General features: G+C 29.3%; 2 protein-coding genes across 4 annotated transcripts in view; one reads left to right on the top strand and one right to left on the bottom strand.

Annotated features, from left to right (window-relative positions):
- Positions 1 to 12,961, top strand: part of LOC107436588 (pyruvate dehydrogenase phosphatase regulatory subunit, mitochondrial) — a 28,320-nt gene extending 15,359 nt beyond the window's left edge. The window contains exons 9-18 of one of the 2 annotated variants that reach the window (XM_016048352.4): positions 76 to 228; positions 1,461 to 1,585; positions 1,704 to 1,896; positions 3,918 to 4,076; positions 4,707 to 4,843; positions 5,506 to 5,654; positions 7,574 to 7,772; positions 9,144 to 9,233; positions 9,324 to 9,503; positions 12,351 to 12,961. In XM_016048352.4, coding sequence (XP_015903838.1) covers positions 76 to 228; positions 1,461 to 1,585; positions 1,704 to 1,896; positions 3,918 to 4,076; positions 4,707 to 4,843; positions 5,506 to 5,654; positions 7,574 to 7,772; positions 9,144 to 9,233; positions 9,324 to 9,503; positions 12,351 to 12,785 — 1,820 coding nt within the window. In that variant the 3' untranslated portion in view covers positions 12,786 to 12,961. The remainder of the gene's footprint in view (positions 1 to 75; positions 229 to 1,460; positions 1,586 to 1,703; positions 1,897 to 3,917; positions 4,077 to 4,706; positions 4,844 to 5,505; positions 5,655 to 7,573; positions 7,773 to 9,143; positions 9,234 to 9,323; positions 9,504 to 12,350) is intronic. The other variant, XM_016048353.4, reaches the window with a different exon arrangement.
- Positions 12,962 to 14,190: 1,229 nt separating this feature from the next.
- Positions 14,191 to 21,307, bottom strand: part of LOC107436587 (terminal nucleotidyltransferase 4B) — a 20,233-nt gene continuing 13,116 nt past the window's right edge. For both annotated transcript variants that reach the window (XM_071182767.1, XM_043048712.2), the window contains exons 8-12: positions 19,810 to 19,918; positions 18,509 to 18,634; positions 16,554 to 16,593; positions 15,693 to 15,730; positions 14,191 to 14,303 (exon numbers count right to left, since the gene is read on the bottom strand). In XM_071182767.1, coding sequence (XP_071038868.1) covers positions 14,300 to 14,303; positions 15,693 to 15,730; positions 16,554 to 16,593; positions 18,509 to 18,634; positions 19,810 to 19,918 — 317 coding nt within the window. In that variant the 3' untranslated portion in view covers positions 14,191 to 14,299. The remainder of the gene's footprint in view (positions 14,304 to 15,692; positions 15,731 to 16,553; positions 16,594 to 18,508; positions 18,635 to 19,809; positions 19,919 to 21,307) is intronic.

Here is a 21,307-nt window from a genome sequence, read left to right as displayed (position 1 = left end):
TGTAACACCCTGTATAATTATCTTCATTGCTTTATCTGCAGGAAATTGTTCTTAAAAATCTTTTTTCTTCCCCAGTTCTTAGGGATTATGATGCTGGCATGTATTGTCGAGTATATGATACAGGCTTTCTTGTTGGTGGTTTTCCTAAAAGAGCTAGACCCTTGTTTGTCGATAAAATGCCTGATTACTTTGCATTTCAAGAACTCACTCCAAATTGGGATTACTTCAGTAAGTTTAAATTGTTCTAATTAAGATTATATAATATATTCATTCAAATACGTGTGGAGTAGATTGGTATGCTTTTGAATATTTGTATTCTTTCTAGGAATTTTAAATATCCTCTCTCTCGAAAAAATTCTATCTTTCTTTAAACAGCGAGCAAGATGGTTGTGGGGATAGGGTGCTGGTTTCCCAACAAGGATACCCATATTCGAATCTCAGCAATGGCTAACTGATATGAATTCTGCACCCGGCTTGCATCAACCATAATGCTGGCTTTAAATATCCTCAGTGGTAGACATAAAATAGGTTAATAAACCCTTGGGGCGAACAGTGGAAGGTTTTCATTGTTTTACTCTCCATGTTATTCAAAGGTGGGTTAGATCTAACAAAGAATCTTTTATGAAAGCTTAATTCAATGCTAATCCATGTCCCAATGCTTCAAAATTACAAAGCTACAGAGATGAACATTCCTAGTCACAAACCCAAAAATGGGTTGGTATTCATTATTATAAAATAAAATAATACTATTATAAAATAAAATAAAATGCTTAATCCAGGAGTGCCCTTGTCTTCTGGTTTGAGTTTAAAATTGCAAAACTATGGAATTGAACATCGATAGCTTTAAACCCAAAAATCGACTATGCATCATCATATTGGCTAGGCAGCCCAATATGGACAATGCCTTCCTCTGAAGATTTCTCCCTAACAACTTCCGATTTATCTTTGATCTCCAATTCTTTTTATTAATTGCAAGAAAATCAGACTCTTCCGAATCAACCCATCTCAATCTTTTAAATTAAACTTTTCAGTTTTCTTGATATTTGTTTTTTAATAAAAATTGCTGCTCTTAACTAGCGTTATGCTATATGCTTCGAACAGAAATTAAAAATTTTGAAGGGAATGGGTAGAAAACTTAACCTTTTTGTCAAAATAAATATAGTATTTAAGTTGTGAGAGTAAATATTTACTAGTATTTTATATACTCACAATTTAAAGCAACCTCATGTAACAATGCTCATTTTCATATGGAAACGCAGCTCATTATATCAAATGTCAATAGTAGCCATTGTGTTCTCAGTATCGTTCATAATGAGCCAACTTTGAACTGGTTTCCAGTTCAATTTAATTAATTAATTTAATCATATTATTAATTTAATGATCATTTGTTTCAAATGAATTATTTTTCAAAATATGCACTTACCATTCAAGTAAATAATATTTTTTTGTTTTTGTTTCAGAACCTGTGTATGAACAGGCACTTTTTCGAGTGCCTATTTTGAATCAAGTAGATATTCATCGTTACGTAACTGGACCAGACACTTTTTCACCTGATGGTCATTGGGTTCTTGGTGAAACGTCAGAAGTAATTAAAAATTTTTTATTCTTTTTAAAAAAATGCAGTAATTCTTTGTTTCTATTGAAGCCAAATGATTTGCTCAATTGGATTTTAAGTTATTCAAATTGTTTTCTAATGTGAACAGGTTGATAATTTATATGTTGCGGTTGGCATGAATGTTAATGCAGTACAAGGAGCTGGAGGGATTGGCAAAGAGTTGGCTGATTGGATCACCACTGGACAACCAAAAGCATATTTACTGCCATTCGATATCAGAAGATTCATTGATTTTCACAACAATCTGAAGTTTTTAAGTGATCGAGTTCAAGAAGCTGTTGGTAATAATTTTTTTTTAATAGCAGGCACTTTCGTATTGGCCTCATAATTGCTGCTCTCTTATCGTTACCCAGTGGGCACCTGTGGCTGAGCCACGGCAGTGGAGTAGCGTCGCCCACATCATGCAGCCACAAACCCGTTTATTGGGTGGGTTATATTCACACAGAAGAGGCGGGTATGGCCTAGTTGGGCCCACATCCCATATCCAAGAGGATGTGGGTTCGATCCCCTCTGGTCGAGGCCCTCCCGTGTAGTAAATGGTGATTGATACATCTTAAATCTGTCGAGTCACAAAGTCCTCCATGTTCCCATAACAAATCATACCTCTGGGGATATTGATCCAGGAGTTTCCTTGTCTTCTGGACTGGGTTAAAAATTACAAGGCTACGAAGTTGAACATTAGTAGTCGTAAATCCAAAATTGGGTTTCATTCAATGACGGTTATAAAATTAAAAATATAAAATCACACTGGAGAAAGGACATAGAATACACCCAGTGAAGTTAAATCCATGCCTAAGGTGGGATTCGAACCAACAACCACTGGCCCCGTAGTCCAGTTCAATAACCACTAGACCTAGAAAAGTATAGCAGTAAACCTCGAAAATAACCAATTTTAAAATTGTTAGTAACAACAGGTAATTAAAAAAATTCAAAGCTATTGGTATTTTTTATTTTGGTTAAAACAGTTTTCTCATTGGGTCAGGAAAAACTAAAATTGTCAGGGAATTCAATTTCGGAAATAAAAACCTGGGAAATGTCAGGAAATAAGGTAATTTTTTTCTAAAACGTAGAAAAATATGACAACAAACCTGGAAAATAACTAATTTAAAAAAATGAGAGTAACAATGAATAGCTAGCTAGGTTCAAAGTACAATGGTCTGAAATATATTTATTTGATTGTCGGGAAAATTCTGCTGCAACACGAACTTTAGAATGATTAAAATTATAATATTATTTTGTGAAAAAATGCTATTACTATATTGTTTGTTTTACCTACGAGAATTTAATTTCTATGATTGTTACCCTGTTATGAAGTGAAAATTATGTTTTTGTCAAATTTGTTTTAATTTATTTTCCTCCTTGAAATAACAGATACAAGTACTTTTCAACTGTGAAAAAAAATGAGAGCATTAAGAAAAAACTTCGGAAAACATGTATGATATGTGATATGTTATTTTTTTTAAATCAAAATAACAAAAGAAACACCTTATAGAATTTCGTTCCTAAAAATAATACAGTCTCTCATTTTAGGAAAATATTGACTACCTATTAACTAAGAAATAATTATAATACAAATTAATAATAATTTTCTTTTCCCCTTTTACTAGTGATTTCTAAATTTCTTTTGTTCCAACTAAATGTCTAATTTTTTCTTGACTAACAAAGCCATCTCTTTAAGCAAATTTAGGTATAAAAAGAAGTAAGTTTTATCTAAAACTTTAAGTATTAGTAAATGTGCTATAGCAGTGATTATCAACCACTGTGCTGCAACACGTTTGTGTGCCACCAAATTTTAGAAATGATATAGTAAAATTATAATGCTTTTTTTTATTAAGAGTAAAGTTTAAATTAAATAAAATTATGTTTATATATATTATCCCGTGATTATCCAACTATCCCATGATAGCCAAAACAGCTTTAAAATATTTTTGCAATTTTCTACATCTTATTTGTGTATAATTGAAGCTTATCCTATAGCACAGTGATAGGTTAAGAATCTCTCTGCTATAGGATAAGCTTCAATTATCCATTAGAAAACTAGCAGTTAAAAGAGAAATAGTGTTAAACAAAGCAATAAAATAATCAAAACTGGTTTCCCTTTCTTAGTTTAAATAGAAATATTTAATAATTATTATGATAATCAAAATAGAAAGAAAATTGCATTTCGATTGAAAATTACACCTGTTATAGTTTTTTATCTTTATAAAATGAAATTTGTAATTTCGATTTTAATATATGATAGTATTTTAAACTTTGCGCAATTAGTTTTGTTGATTTATACATTTATATTTTTATTATTTAGGTTATAACTACTCTATTCGCCATCCGTTGTTATGTGAATTCAAGACAGCTCGAAAATCTCGTTGTTCTCCCCTCTTCACAATGCAAAAAGAAGCAGGAGCAGTATTTGGTGAGAGGATGGGTTTTGAAAGAGTTTTATATTATGACCCTGAAAAGCCAAGTAAGTGATTTATTTAATCTTTGAGTTTTTAATATTGTTATGATAAGTAATAATTGCATACAAGATTTTCTCCTAGAACATGATATAGATAAACCACGACAGAGACAATCTGTCATATTTGATTAGGGATGGTTTACTGTATATTGGTTCTGCATTTAATTTTCGAAAATTAAAAATCGTTCTCACTTGATAACTTGAAAATGTAATAACTTGGAAATGTAAGATTTTTTTTTCTAAAAAAAAGTTAAACTCATACACTTTTACTTTTCCAACCGGACAAATCTTTAAATTTTGTCTTAAATTAAAATCTGCTGTTAAAATTTTGAAGAATCTAGTTTTCCCTCTTGATTCTATAAAAAAATTGTTTTAAATTTGTCTTATTAATAGACAGGTTTTTTCTGTAAGGATATATAAACAAGAATATATATTGCATCATTTTTCTCAATTTATTGATTTTATTTTAATTTTTGCTTCTCAACTGCACATAATGTGTTGCCTTACAAATGTACAACCACTAAAAATTATTCACATATCACTTTCATGTATATTATTCTCATTATTTTTTGTTTTAATTACAATTAAACAAAAGAATATATTATAATCATCAACATTATTTTTATTTCATTTCAGAAGAAGAATGCATGGACCCACCCAAGATAGAATTTGGTAAGCCATCCTGGTTTGAAAAGGTTCGCGAAGAATATTACGCCTGCAGAGAACGAGTAGGAATCATTGATATGTCTTCTTTTACTAAATTCCATTTGAAAGTAAGTTTATTGATTCCAGCCCACATTTTTATTTTATGATGGATCAGTGGTCGGAACTAATGCACTACTTCGAGTAATAAAACTACTGCAGTTACTAATTTTTTTCGTAATTTGTTGTGTAATGCACTACTTTTAGATTAAAATAGTGAAGTGAGTTAACGATTCCTTATTTGTTCACTAATTTTTATAGATTCCTTACAACTACTCTGAGGAAATAAATGCGGTTAAAACGTAACTGATTTTTTTAAATTTCATTGAGGTAAATCGATCAGTGCATCCAATGAGAATGTTCCCAATGTACTTTATATTGTTTTTTTCCCGTCATTCACACGTAACAAAATCACAAATATTTTATAATTTTTTAGTTTTTCTTGAAATAAATACTCACTGTCAAAAAAAGATATAAGTTGAAGGCTGAAAGAAAAAAATTTGCCAAAATAAATTAATAAATTTTCTTTATAAAGCTTTTTAAAAAAATTTTGAGTACGAGTGTAAATTAAATCAGCAGAATCCATCTCCTAAAAGTAGTTAAGCAATGAATGTAGCTCTTGCATTTAAAAAAAAAATGGCTATAGAATAGTGTAGTTCTTCCAACCACTGTGATGACACGCTATGAGTCTAAAAACAAAATATACTTGATTGATAAATATTTTGTGTTACAGTCAGGTGGGACTGAAATTGTAGATTTATTACAACTGCTTTGTTCCAATGATATTGATGTACCAGTTGGAAGTCTTGTTTCATCTGGGATGCAAAATGATCAAGGATGTTATGAGAATGATTGCCTTTTACTGAGGAGAGCACACAATTGGTAAGTTTATTATACTCTAGTAGAAAACTAAGGATTCTTATACCTGCATACTTTTTTTCAACAAATTACAAATAATAAAAAAAAATTAATTTGATAAGGGAACAAGAACTCTGTTTATTTTGATAGTTAAAAAGTGTCCGGTGTATGGACGTACGGACATGGGACTTGCCCTGTCTTTCCTACATAAAGCAGGATTTTGAAGGATGGAATATGATGATGTAAATTAATGACTCAGGGTTTCCAGGGGGAACAGAAAATGAGCCGGGTCTTGAAATACATTTTTCAGTTATTATCTTTCTTTAAAAATGCATTTTTAGCATAATCTTACAATAAACATGGAAAATAATGAATCTTAGCGTTCATAGTAGCCTGTGAAGTTTGAAGTTATAAGTCATTATAACATATTTTGCTTTTGTTTATTGTAAAAAGTTTACTAATATATAGCTTAGTTTTATTATTAAAATAATACTTATTATTATATACCAGGGGTGGCCATCCTGCGGCTCGCATNACAATAAACATGGAAAATAATGAATCTTAGCGTTCATAGTAGCCTGTGAAGTTTGAAGTTATAAGTCATTATAACATATTTTGCTTTTGTTTATTGTAAAAAGTTTACTAATGTATAGCTTAATTTTATTATTAAAATACTAATTATTATTATATACCAGGGGTGGCCAACCTGCAGCTCGCAAGCCACATACGGCTCTTTGAAAGATTATTTGTGGCTCTCGATAAATGTACCCGAGTTCCCTTTTCATTTTTGTGCTATTGTACTTTTTAAAAAAATTATCGTTCCGTATGTGTTTCAAAATGTCTTTTAAATTACTGAGAACAAATATGAAAAACTAAGTGAAACGTTGTTTAATTGTTGAATTAAAAAAGGCTGCTTGTCGAATTATTTCAATATTCGGAACAACGTACTTATGTGAATCATTTTATTCCACTTTAAAATTCGTGAAATCCAAACACCGATCAGTATTAACTGACCAGCATCTCAAGGGATTACTGAGAAGTGTTGTCACCAATTATTCATAAAATTTTAAAGAATTATCAAGAGAAGTAAAATAAATGTGCTTAATTTTTAATATTTAAATTCAATACACATATTTTGTACTTTTACTTACATGTTTTCAATAAATATAATTTGTGTAAAAAAATTTAATACCTTTTTTGCATACCTTTCAAATACGTATTTAATTGCGGCTCGCGGAAAATTTCAAATTTTGAAAAATGGCTCAACTATCAAGGAGCTTGGCCACCCCTGTTATATACAGTAGGGAACCGATTATCCGGAACGATCGATATTCCGGATAACTGATTTTTTCGGTTTTCTGAATCGCTACAAAAAGCCGTTTTTTTNTACTGAGAAGTGCTGTCACCAATTATTCACCAAATTTTAAAGAATTATCAAGAGAAGTAAAATAAATGTGCTTAATTTTTAATATTTAAATTCAATACACATATTTTGTACTTTTACTTATATGTTTTCAATAAATATAATCTATGTAAAAAAATTTAATACCTTTCAAATACGTATTTAATTGCGGCTTGCGGAAAATTTCAAATTTTGAAAAATGCCTCGACTATCAAGGAGCTTGGCCACCCCTGTTATATACCATACATTTATTAAAATACTATATATAACATTTATTAAATTATTTTTTTAACATAAAAAATTTTTTTTAGTCAGATCTTCGAAAATCTTGCAAAAAAACCTGGAAATTAATTACTTTTTTTTTCTTGAGATAACATTGATTTTAATGAATAGTATTCTACACTATAAATTAATAACGTGGAGTTCCCAAAGGGTTAAGAAAATAAATGCAATGGGAACAGAAAATGAGCCGGTTCTTCTTCTAAAAAAAGCTTGATATTGTTTAATACTGTTAGTAATGATTTAATTCTGTTTTAATTAGTTATTTCATGGTGTCACCCACTGCCCAGCAAACTCGTATTGGTGAATGGATGAGAAGACACATGCCAAAAGATGGATCCATATCCATGAGTGATGTCACATCCATGTATACAGTGCTTAATGTGGTTGGGCCAAAATCTAAAGAACTCATGTCTGAGTTGACAAGAACTGAAATGGATGTTCCAGGATTTACATGCAAGGTAAACATTTCATTTCAAAGTAGTATATAGATTAATTTAAGTTCAAATGCACATTTATCTGCTTAACTTATCATACAAAATGTAGTAAACAATAAACGGAGTCCGTTAGAAAGCGTTTGTGGTGAAACCTGACAATGGAAATGGCACCAAATTCGGTAAAGATACTAAAGGTATGAGAAAGAAGATTTCATGGGATTGCCACTCAAATCTGAAAAAAAAAGTTCCCTGTGTTTTCCCTGGACAAATGATACCCAATATATTAAGAGGAAACACAATTACTGTGCTCTTGTGTGAGCTATATTGGACTAACTATACTAGTTTTAATTGCTGGAAAAACTTAGAGAAAAAAAAAAGGAACAGCTGAACATACTCAAATAATGCTATAGTAAATAAAATAGTTTAGTATAGCTGAAATATTCCTAAATATCTCATAGGTTATGCTTTGAGTGACCACCATTTTTTAAAGACGAAAATAAGAAGCAAAATTCCCTATATTTTCCCAGTTTGCACAGAAAAACTCTAAATTCCCTGTTATTTTAGGTGATTTTTTAATTCCCTGTATTTTCCAGGTTTTCCCTATTCTACCTGTCGAGTGGCAACCCTGTTTCACGAAGAAAAAAACTCGTTTTAGTTTAAGGAAAGTAAAAAATGAAAAAAAAAACAACAGATGAATATTTTACTGAGCAACATAAATGCAAATTAAATATTTTAATTAAACAAATTATATAGAGTCTAAAATGATTTAAAATAAAGCAAAACACATCCTATCTCAAAATAAGATACAGCATTCAGTTGGGATTATGTTTAGTATATTTTTAACCTTAGGAAAGAGATTTTAGGAATGTTAAATCTTAAAACGGTTAAGTTACAAAAAGTTCGAAACAAAGCTCTAAAGCAGCAAACAGTTTAAAAATCAACATTCAAATTTTGAGTTTTGTATAATATATAAAAGTACTATCAAGATAAAAAAATAAATAAATAAAATAAGTTAAAATAAATATAGCGACTGAAAAAGAAAGATTGAAAAATAACATTGATTAACGATCAAATCAGCACAAATAAACCACGTCAAAAGTGAAGATTATAATGCCCGACTCGAAATTCGTTATAATACTAGATTAAAAATATCAGGATTTTTTAAACCCCACGGAAAAACCTAGCAATAACTATTGACAGAATGAAAAAAAAAAATTAGATTTGCGATGAAATCGGCACAAATAAGAGCGAACATTGAATCAAGTGTCATATTAATACATATTAAAAATATCAGGATTTTCAAAACCATGTAAAAGTGCAGAGTGCCAAGAAAAAAATACCAACTTCTTCTGGGGGTTGATCATTATAAAATGGTTTATAATTTGTTTATTTTAGAAAATAAATGTTGGATATGCCAGTGAAGTGCTTGTAATGGGCTTCAATAATACTGGAGAGCCAGGTTATTCACTTTATATACCATCAGAGGTAAATTTAATTTTTTTTATCACAGTATTATTCATCATTTTGATAGTTAAAATCTTTCTAACAATTTATATGATTTCGTATTTTTTATAGTATGCCCTTCATGTTTACACTAATCTTCTAAATGTTGGAAAAGACTATGGTGTTCGAAATGTTGGATACTATGCCTTACGTTTCCTCAGAATTGAAAAGTTTATACCATTTTGGGCAGAAGAACTTGACAGCCATACTACACCTTTTGAAGTTGGAAGAGGCTTCAAAGTTAAAATGCAAGTAAGTATGAATTTAAAAATCCTTCTTCAACTGCAATAATTGTGTTAATTTATTTAACAATAAATTTGCTATATTTCAAATGCTGTTAACATGCTCATTTAATATGCTTTAATAATTCTGAAGGGTAGAAGTGCTGAATTAAATTCATTAAAAAGTATTATGAATATTTTTGTCTTTTTTTATTTTCTAATATTAAGTTAACTTAATTCTGAGCAAAAAATAACATTTTAGGATCCAATAATAAAGTAAACCACAGCTTAGGGAAAACTTGAAATTGTGAAGATATTTAGGAAAAACATTACTATGATGATCCTTAAAAAATGGCTTATTTTTTAAATGAATTAATAATTCCCACAAAAAAAAATTTATTTTCATTATTCTACATTTTTTGATTTAAAATGCAGTACAGAACCCGTTATCCGGAAAACCAAAAAACCGGAGCAATATTCGATAAATTTTCCCGCCATTAAAAATTTTTTTTTCCCTCATAAGATTTTAGGATTTTTCTTTCTTTTTTGAAAGATGTTTACCTTACCATCATTTTGGATATAATCATTAGTGTATTACTTCATCGTTTTTTCTTCTTTTTAAGATTATTTCCAAATATTTTCTTTTTTAGTTGGGTTTAACAATAAAAAAAAAAAGGCTTTTTGTAGCGATTCAGAAAACCGGAAAAATCAGTTATCCGGAATAGCGGTGGTCCCGATCGTTCTGGATAATCGGTCCCCTACTGTAGGATAAAAACACCATACTCAGTAATTTCTTTAATATTTAACAGCTTGTGTGTATAGGTCTTTTTTAAACAAAATAGTGGCCCATCGAATAAAGAATGCATTAAAGTAAAATTTTAACGCTATTCATTGAGAACTACTCAAGATCAAGAATATGCTATGTCAGGCATGAGAGGAACAAAAAACCTGAAAATATAAAAAATCTGAAAAAATAAATAAAAAAGCATCAGAAACTATTTTGTAAATGTTTAAATTATATATTTATTTAAAGTATTTTTTTTTAAAGTATTCAGTGAAAATCCAACTAATATATATAAATCATAATTAAAGAGAATAAAATAATAATTAAGTTTAAAAATTTAATTTCTGCTAAACTTTAGAGAGTTGGAAGAAACTCATGCCCACTTTGCACATTGAAAACTAATTTGGTTCCATATATGTTTCCAGATAAAAGTAAATTGCATAAAAATGTTCGTTTAAGAGAACTTAAAGTTTAAAGTTGTGAGCTCTTTAAGAAAATGAGAGCTCTTTAAAGTTTTAAGAACAAACTTTTCATTAATACAATTAAAATTAAACTTTAAATTAATTGATACCAGACGAAGGGAAAAGCCTCTAGGAGAATTGCCTCTTATAGTTAAAAGAACTAAAATCATGGGAATTGTTAATTGGAGTAATCTAACATGCAATAGAACCAGCTAAATAAAACTTTCGCGCTGTCAAAGAACATGGGGCATCTTATCATAGAATATGTGTTAGCAGGCCACATTAAGAGAAGGAAAGTTGCAAAAATTGTAATCAAGCTCGGGGGTGTAGAGGAGATAAAAGGTGAAGATCAGTTGAGGTTTGTCCTATTTAAATAAAGCACACTGGAAAATTTAATAGTGTAATATCAAAAGGGGCTTATGTGCTTTTAATATCTTCGGCAGATATCAAAAGCACAGTTGTCATCTTTGAGCATGGTCATTAGTAGTTTTTATGTCATTGTAGACTGTAAGAATGTCAGTAGATGCTTCTTCAAAGATGTAATTATTAGTCAAATTAATCTTTTTGTTAGGACATTTGTACAGGGTGTGTAACGTTTTCAAAAAGTGCTTAAAGGCTTTTTTTTTTATTTACATTTTTTAAAAGCCCTTAAAGGTGCATTTTTTTTACTGAGGGTTTGTAAAAAGTGCTTAATTTTCTATCATTAAAAAAAAATTTCTTTGCCGTGTCGATAGTCATTCTAAATTACAAAAAAATTCATGATTTTCNCACAGTTGTCATCTTTGAGCATGGTCATTAGTAGTTTTTATGTCATTGTAGACTGTAAGAATGTCAGTAGATGCCACTTCAAAGATGTAATTATTAGTCAAATTAATCTTTTTGTTAGGACATTTGTACAGGGTGTGTAATGTTTTCAAAAAGTGCTTAAAGGCTTTTTATTTATTTACATTTTTTAAAAGCCCTTAAAGGTGCATTTTTTTTACTGAGGATTTGTAAAAAGTGTTTAATTTTCTATCATTAAAAACAAAATTTCTTTGCCGTGTCGATTGTCATTCTAAATTACAAAAAAATGCATGATTTTCACAATTTTCTCTACACAGAAACTAGTTATTTTATAATGATTCTGTGAAGTTTTTGATAATTTTTTTGAATTTTATTGACTTTGTGTTCATAAATTACGAACTTTAAACGATTGAAAAAATAATTTTAGTTACTGCACACATCCTAATTATGATTTTTTTTTGGAAAGTGATTACAAAATATTTTTTTGAGTGCTTTAAAAGTACTTATATTTTTGTTGAAAACGCTGGCTACCCGCCCTGTTGTAGTATCTTGAGTTTTTTCCTGATTCTCACAATTTGCTACCCCAAGTTCTTTAGTTAAGTTTCAAGTTCCTTATCACCCCTCGTATTTGTATGTGAAATATTGGAACAACTGCATATACCAAAAATGTGGATTACCAACATCATTTCAAATTTATTTGAAATAGTACAATGTGCATAATTTTAGGTAATAAAAAGGACAAATCTTCGTTGAAAATTTTATAATGGTAGTTACACCTAAATTCCAGGTAATTCCCTTACTTGCAGAATATATACATTTCCTAATTATGGTACATTGTACTTTGTTGCAGAAAAATCACTTTCTGGGTAAAGCTGCATTGCAACAACAATTGGAGCAGGGCTTAACGAGACGTTTGGCACACTTCCAACTTGAGAAACACAATCACGAAGCAGACATATGGAGTTGGGGCAGAGAACCTATCTACAGAAATGGCCAGTACGTGGGGAAAACAACCTCCTCTGGATACGGCTTTACTTCAGAACGAGTCATTTGTTTAGGATTTGTTCACAACTACGATGAAAAGACTGGAGAACCGCAAGTTGTTTCGCCAGAATTCTTTTCCAATAATGCTCATTTTGAAATTGAAATTGCTGGGAAGAAGTATCCAGCTAAAGCTAGTCTGCATGCTCCCCAAATACCTATTGTTAGTATGAATGGAACAAGTACAAAGTATATGCCAAAAGCAAGGATAGACACAATTTCCCAATCCACTTTAGATGGCTAGCCTTAGGATTTTACTGCAGAGGACAATAGCGTGTGTAAATATTTTAAAAGTTTAACTGGTCAGTTTTTAAAACTTATTTTTAATAACAATATTTTCATAAAGCTTTCCTGTGATAATATTAGTTCAAAATATATTGTAACATAGTAAATTTTAATTTATCAATATTGACAACTTGAGCCATTTCTTTTACAAAACAGTATATATCCTTGAAAACAGTTGAAACTCTTTAAGTTTTTTTTCCCGTTAAAATATATATATAAATTCTACTGATTTTTTATTTTGTTTGCATGACCAAAACATCACTTACCTAATTCTTTCAGGTTTTTCAAAATTCAGGGCTCCCACTCAATTTCAGGAAAAAATTCCCTGACTATTCCAGGTATATTAGGTAAATTGCAATGAAAATCCATACCATGTTTTATCTATATCATGCAATTTTTCTTCAGAAAACTTTGATTTTTTTAATTTGTAATGTCAAATATTGGATTTTGTGAGCAAAAAAGAGAATGGAAACCTGAAAAAGTTTCACTAAAAAGTGGAATTTTATAAAATAATAGTAATTGATGTAAAATTTATTTAACTCGAATCCCAATAATTGTTTACTGTTACTGACAATTCTGAGACTGGTTATTCTCCCGGTAAAAATATAGCAATTTTTCAGGTTTTTGGTAAAAAAATTGCAATTGTCCCTGACAATTCCAGGTTTTTCCTGTTCTCCCTGACTCGTGGGAGCCCTGAAAATTTCAATTTGAAGTCGGACTTTGAAAGTACTATGGTATCAAAATTCCAGTTTGAATACTCCATTAGTGCTCTATGAGCTTTTTGTCATATCTCAATCGCACATAAAGTATAATGTTAGGAGTCTATTACAGTACAGAACCTCTTATCCGGAAATCAGAAAACCGGAACGAAATTCAATAAATTTTCCTGCCATTTTCTTAAAAAAAAATGTTTTTTTCCTCTTAGGATTTTTCTTTCTTTTTTAAAAGATGTTTACCTTACCATCATTTTAGAAATAATAATTAGTGCATTACTTTACCGTTTTTTCTTCTTCTTTTTAAGATTATTTCTAAATATATATTTTTTTAGTTGGGTTTGACAATAAAAAAAACTGCTTTCTGTAGAGATTCAGAAAATGGGGAAAATCAATTATCCGGAATAGAGATGGTCCCGATTGTTCCGGATAATCGGTTCCCTACTGTACTTCATTTGTTGTTTATACATTTAATTACATTAATTAACATTTTTAAAATAATTACAAATAAGTAGTATACTTACAATTTAAAACTATTTCTTTTATAATTAAAGAGTGTAAGTGGTGATTATTACAAATATTCATTTGTAATAACTGTAAGTATTTTATTCAAAACATCAAAAAAGAATTAACAAATGTTGCATCAAAACATAGAACAAGAATTTTTTTTTAATTTAAAGCACATACAAATATTTTATTATTTACAACAAAATAATTTACAGCATAGCCCAATAAAAGCAGAGTCTATTTCATAGTGATGTTACCTGAAATAAAAGTTACTATAAATTAAAATCAATTTGAAACTGAGAATAAAAGAAATTATACTCTATAAATTAAGACCAGTGATCAAATTTTGTTCCAGTAATTGTGTAAAAGTTACATCTTTGTTTTAAAATAAAACAATAATAATTTAATTTCTATTTAAATAACTCCAACCATGACAAAGTAAAACATACTAAATTTGCCACAGTACTAATTTTTACTAAGTAACCACACTGGTTTTTTATTTTATACAACAATTTAGTAGCATAATATATCAATAAATTTAAAGTTCATAAATATATGTTAAGAAAGAGATTTACAGACAATAAAATAAAAATTAGTGAATGATAAATTTGTTAAATTTTGGTTCACAGATTTAAAGGTTAATGCCATAATTTTATAATCAGACCATCCTTAAGAATAAGGATTTTTGCCTTTTGCGAAGGATATTTTAATATAATTTCAAGACAAAAATTCTGATCAGAAATTTCAACGAAAGAAAACTTAAAAGTTGTCAATAATGGGGAGGAGATTTAGGTTTAAGGATCATATCTCCTCCCGTGTCATTTTCATGATTGAAAAAAAAAGAGTTTTTAAAACATTGTTTATTAAATTGAAAAATATATTTCTATTTACTTTTCTAATCACATTACTTTAATAACAAAATTCAAATAAATCAATTTTTAAACTATTTACGACACATATATATTATCTTAATGAAATAAAATTATGCAGGTTTCTTATTACAACAGCACAGTTAAAATAGTACATCAATTAATTTAGCTTTTAACCTTTTTTTGTATTGCCCAAATACTGATGCAATATTTGGGCAATTTTATATGAACATATCCACCAACATTTGAGATTTTCATAAAATGTACTTATTCAGCAGTAGTAAACTTTGGCAGAAATCTTTAAAATATGTATAAATACTTTTATTAGAAGTAGATATTCTTCCAAAATGCCTTTTATATATCTGTTTTAATTATTTATATATAGTGGTAGACAAAATTCTTTTAATTCTAATTGATTAAAATACTAATGCATTACTTTTGCTACCATTAGAAAAAATATTTCCTGAAACTAGTGAAATTACAAAGTTCTTCAAAGATACATTAGCATTATTTCTTCCGAGTACAGTTTCCCCATTGAATAGCATGGTGTAAAACCAATTCAATTCATGAGAAAGCAACCCTGTTTCATTCAAAACTGAATTCAAAGTTGACAGTTAAGTGGTTAAAAAGGGGGACCATTATGTCAACTAAACTTACATATTTAAAAAAAATTAACATCATAGTAGCAACTGAAAATTTAAATGGAAAACAGATGCAATGTTTTATTATAACTCCAGTTTTTGTAAATAAGCTTAAAAATTTTCACTAAAATCTTACCTAAAAAAGTCTAATGCAGAATTTTGACTTTTTTTCCTCTGAAAAAAATAAATATAAACTCAGCATTAAAACAATGTAACAAGAAATGCAAAAATCCCAATGCACAATTTAGATAGAAACTTTGTGATGATGTTAGAAAAAGACAAAATCAAAGGATTTAACTCATGTGTAATATTAAAAAAGTTATTACTAATTTCGATGCAACAGTAGTACATTGTATTTAGTGCACAATACAATATAAAAAAATAGAATCTCTAAACATTACAAATAAGTGGAAAAATATAAAACATAAACAAAATTAGGCAATAAAAAAGCAGGAGATTAAAAACACTAGTAATTTCATTTGACTTAAAAAAAGTATTAAATAAAGTAAAACACATAATTATTTTAAGCGATGTTGTCTACACCTGTTAGTGTAATTCGAAAATAGGCTTCCATACTGTGAAAAAATATGGTATGGCAGAAGATATATTAACTAACAATGTATTGATTTTGATGGTATGATAGGCTTCCCAAAAATCTAAGCATGCAAAAGAAAATATTTTCAAATAATAGTAGCCAAATTGGATTCTATGAATCTTGAATCTGTTATGCAATAAATCAGTGTTGAAATTTGCTTATTTTATTAATGATCTCATTAATGTACATGAACTTAGTGTATTTTTTATAAACATAGAACAGACAACATTTGCAAGAAATTTAGTAAATTCCCAATTAAATTAATCGAGATTAAATTAATTGTGATCTGTTCTAAATAGGTCTATGCTTAATGGATAGAAATATGCAAACAATAACTATAGCTGATTTTAAAAACTAAAAAATTAACAAAAACTTATAAAAGTAATAATAAAATTTTCTTACCTTTTTTTCTTTTTTGCTTATAGGTGTAGTATCTAGTTCACTAAAAAATATTAAAGGAAATTAAAACCTAATTTAGGAAGAAAAAAAAAACTTTTATTCAGCTGGGTAGCCATAAACACTCAGATAAAAATAATTCCCTGATTTTTTTTCTGACTAATTTTAGCAAACTTCAATGAATTTCGTAACTAATGGTATATATTTTATTTTCATTTTTTCTATTTAGACTTATCTATGAACAAAAAAAAACATATTATAAGAATAAAATAAACCTATTACTTGAAGAGACACAGGTAAATAGCAATAAAGAGAACTAATGGAAGATACACACACACACATTTTATTTTATAAATAGATCTAATTTCTACGTAATTTTATAAATTTAATAAATATAAATGCAATCATGGGGCAAAGAAGAAACTAATAGACATATATTTGTTTACATACATTGAATGAAAACAAAGCATTAAAGAATATCTTCCTGAATTCATACAAATTTTTTTGAAAAAAATTCAGTGCAAAGTCCAATATTAAGATGTCCATTTACAGGAACAGTCTTTTTTTTCCGGACACTTTTTAATTATAAAAATAAACAAAACTTTTCTCTTTTCAAAAAAATAAATCTTTTTCTCTTTTCTTTTTTTTTGAAATTTTTGACTTGATAAAAAAAAAGAAAAGAAAAGCAGGGATGAGGATTCTCCATTTTCCGCTACCTTCTGCTTCTTTTGGACCAGACTTCGATATTTGTTTGATTTTAATCCGATTTACGCTACAATAAGAAAAAAAATTGGGCAGCATGGAAATGAAATTCAGCGTTTCACTACAGCACTAAAAAATTGCATATTTTTTACATCTCACATAAAAGGATTATTATCGTTAAGAATCACAGTAATTTTCAAAGTGCTCAAAAATGTAAAATTCCGAAAAAAATTGTGGATTTGATATGAAATTGTCACTACTAAAGCCGGGTCATTAATTGATTATTCAAAAGTGCGATTAGAAATCTGCGGATTGTAATAATATTAAATTAAAAATGAAATCGAAATTTTAAAAACTATGTAGAAACCTGAGACCGTTGAAGTGAGATCGACAAAACCAATGGGCAATCATCACAAATCAAGATATAAAAAAATAATTCTACAAATGTGCGGTCTTAAATCCACGTGAGATTGCGTATGAATTGTCAAAATTGAGTGAATGCATGAATTGAAGTTAGTCAATTAAAATAATATCATATTAGGAGATTTTAAAAACAAATTGAAAGTCCGTTTTAAAAGCTACCAAAAAACAATCGGCAAAACATTGCGGAATTGCCGTGCAATCGTCGCCAATCGAGTAGTTTGAAAACTGATTACTAACTGAAATGCGCTGTTTGAAATTTGCATCACCTTAATTAACGTCTATTTGTTATTTCTTACTGAATTAGGATGTTTTGATATTTGTTTACCTTAAAGACCTATTATTCGAAAAAAATCTATTTTCCGGACTTGCTGAAGTTCCAACGATTTTGGATATGGGTCTTTCTACTGTATTAGAATTTTATTACCTCAAATTTCTTTTCTATCATTTTTCCAGACTCATGAAATTCTGTAAACCTGTAGTTGTCTTTAAGTATGAAAAAAGTCTCAAATTTTCATTTAAAATTTTACAAATATGCAAATACTTGAAACTAATTACAAAATCAATCTGACATAGTAGCAAAAATAATTCCCAATTCTTTATATTCGAAAAATAAACAATCATTATATTTTTTAATAACTGGAAATGGAGAAATGCCTCTTATAAAAGATGTCTTTCAATAAGAGCATATCATGCTCTGAATTTCAATGTATAGTGTACATAATTTAATTTTGTTTACTCGTAAAAGCATAAGCGTTATACTTTGGTATAAATATACTTGGTTACAAAACTAAATAGGTAAAATACTGTCTAATTAATACTAAGTAAAATCGTCTTACTTTTCATCTCTCAAGTATCTCGATATAGACCTCAGAATAAAAGAGTAGTTCTCCTGCGTCCAATTACGATTTATCAGAACCTCTTCATCCACTTTCAAAATTAGGTCAAGGTAACTGTGTGCAGGCCTTTCGAAAAACAAAATATATATAATACATAACAGCTTTTAAAAATTAATTTGCAAATATTTATTTTTGTTGAAGTAATACAATTTGTGATTTCACCCATTCAAATATTTTTAATTCTCTACGTAAAAAGCATTATACTGACCTGCCAACAATAATAAAAAAGAAAGAAACTCATACATTCTTTTAAGTTATATAAATAACTTTTTTAACTCTAAAAACTGAAAAATAATAAATTAATCTATTCCTTTGAAATAAATTGAGTTGATTCAGCACTCTTTATTGTTGTTGTTGTAGTTCATTTACGTCGCACTAGAGCTGTGCAATGGGCTATTGGCGACGGCCTGGGAAACATCCCTGAGGATGATTCGAAGACACGCCATCGCAATTTTGATCCTCTGCATAGGGGATGGCACCCCCGCTTCGGTAGCCCGACGACTTGCACACGAAGTTGAGCACTTTACGGTAGAACAGTTTAACGAGGACCAATACTGTACACCCTTGGCCCTTACGCAGACTGCTCCGAGTGGTCACCCACCATCACACTGACCACAACCAGTGATGCTTGTCTTCGGTGATCTGCTGGTCCGATCAGTCCACTGTGTGACTCAGCATTCTTTAAAAATGCCATACAAAAATATTATGAAACAATTTCTGGTTAGCATTTCCAGGTCGACCAATTAAAAGTTTTTTCACACTATTTTATATCGATCTTCTCAAAAAAATTAAAAAACTTTTGTTTTGTATTTAAATATTACTCAAAGTTGCTATTTTCGCATGAATTTAAGATACCATAAGCTTTGCTAATGCAGTGCTTTGTATAAATTTTGTTAAAATCCTTGTTACACTTTTGGGTTTATCTGACTTTCCAAAATATAATATTTAAAAAAAAGCTCTAGAAAGGAATTAAAATGATAAATGAAATACACATGAATTACAAAATCACTGACAAGGAGGAAAGTTTTGAGAGTTAAATAAGTTATTCTTTCCTGTGATCTAGCATTTGAGCCGAAACTTTTTAATACTTCTTTGCGGACTGCAAACAAGCTTTTACCCTATTATAACAATTTTATTTTTATGAAAAGCAAAATCATGTAAAAACCTCAATTTTAAAAACCACACATTTTTGACCAACAAAGGCGCTCTTAAACATAATTCTTTTATACGTTGAAACTTACGTGTTTTTATTCATACTATCAATAACAGCTCTGTGGAGAGTATGAAAGGCATTTTGAAAAGAACCTTTAATCTGGTGCATCAAATAAGTTCCTTTGGCAATATCACGACCTACATAATGGAAAGAAAGTTTATCAGCATAAATCTAATTTAAAGATTTCATAAATTACAAAATAAATTAACAAGACTTTTAAATATATAGTATATTTTGCACTAACAGGGTGCGTAGCCAGATTTGTCAACAAAAAATAAGCACCTTTTAAGCACCCAAAAAATATTTTTAATCACTTTCCAAAAAAAATCACGATTAGGAAATGTGCAATAACGAAAAATTTTTCTTTCTATTGTTTAAAGTTTTTAATTTATAAAACATAAAATCAACGAAATTCAAAAACATTTACAAAGATTTTACATAATCATGATAAAATAACTAGTTTCTGATAAATATTGCAGAGAAAATTGTGAAAATACATAAATTTTTTTTAAATTTATGATGACAATCGACACTACATTGAAAAAAATCTCGTTTTGAAAGATAGAATTGAATTGAATTGAATTGAATGTAAGATTTAATGGCACAAGGTCCAGAGAGGACATGCTGCGCCAGACACACGGTTTTAAAAACATATTAAAAGGTAGAATAGAGTACAATTACACAATAAGTATAGTAAAAATGATGAGAATTCTAAAACAGTGAAAATGCAAAAATTTTTATATGTAGATAAAACTTGATAAATCTCTTATATACTGTTTAAAATACCAATAGTGCGAAGAAAAGCAAAGATGTTAGGATGATGGTTTTCATCTAACAAGTCTTTTATGCATAAAATGGAGCTACCAAAAAAGGTGAGGCGAAACTGGTTAAAACATGGACAAAGTATTAAAATGTGATGAATCGTGAGTAATACGTTGCAATCGTTGCATTTGGGAGGAGGTTCTCCAAATAGTAAATGAAGGTGAGTAAATCGAGTATGTCCTATTCGCAAGCGGGTGAGTTTGACATCTGTCCTGCGCATGTGCAGTGCAGGCCAAGGCTCCAAAATAGGTTTAACAGAATGTAATTTGTTTTCGCCTTGCAGGTCCCAGTGTTGCTGCCATAAACACTGAACAAGTTTGCGAATGTGGTTTTTTAAATCAGAAAATGGGACAGATAATGTTATTGGAGAAGAGGCNAATGATTGGGAAATGATCGCTATTATGAAGATCATTATCAACCGAAAATTCTGAAAAGGGTAAAAGCGCAGGTGAACATAAAGCAAGATCAATGCAATGAAAAGTTCGCGTTGGTTCATGAAAGTGAGTGTCTTCACCTTGATTCAGTAAACATAGATTATGGTCATGGATGAGCATTTCAACTTGATGCCCTCTAGCATTTGTGTCGGAACTACCCCATAGTTCATTGTGACCATTAAAGTCCCCAAGCAAAATGAAAGGTGTAGGCAGCTGATGAATTAATGAGTTTAAATCATGTTGTGAAACTAAAGCATGTGGAGGTATATA

Source organism: Parasteatoda tepidariorum, chromosome 6, assembly GCF_043381705.1.
Source record: "Parasteatoda tepidariorum isolate YZ-2023 chromosome 6, CAS_Ptep_4.0, whole genome shotgun sequence".
Lineage (NCBI taxonomy): Eukaryota > Metazoa > Arthropoda > Arachnida > Araneae > Theridiidae > Parasteatoda > Parasteatoda tepidariorum.
The sequence above is the reverse complement of the archived record's forward strand: the minus strand, read 5'-3'. Positions and strand labels throughout refer to the sequence as shown.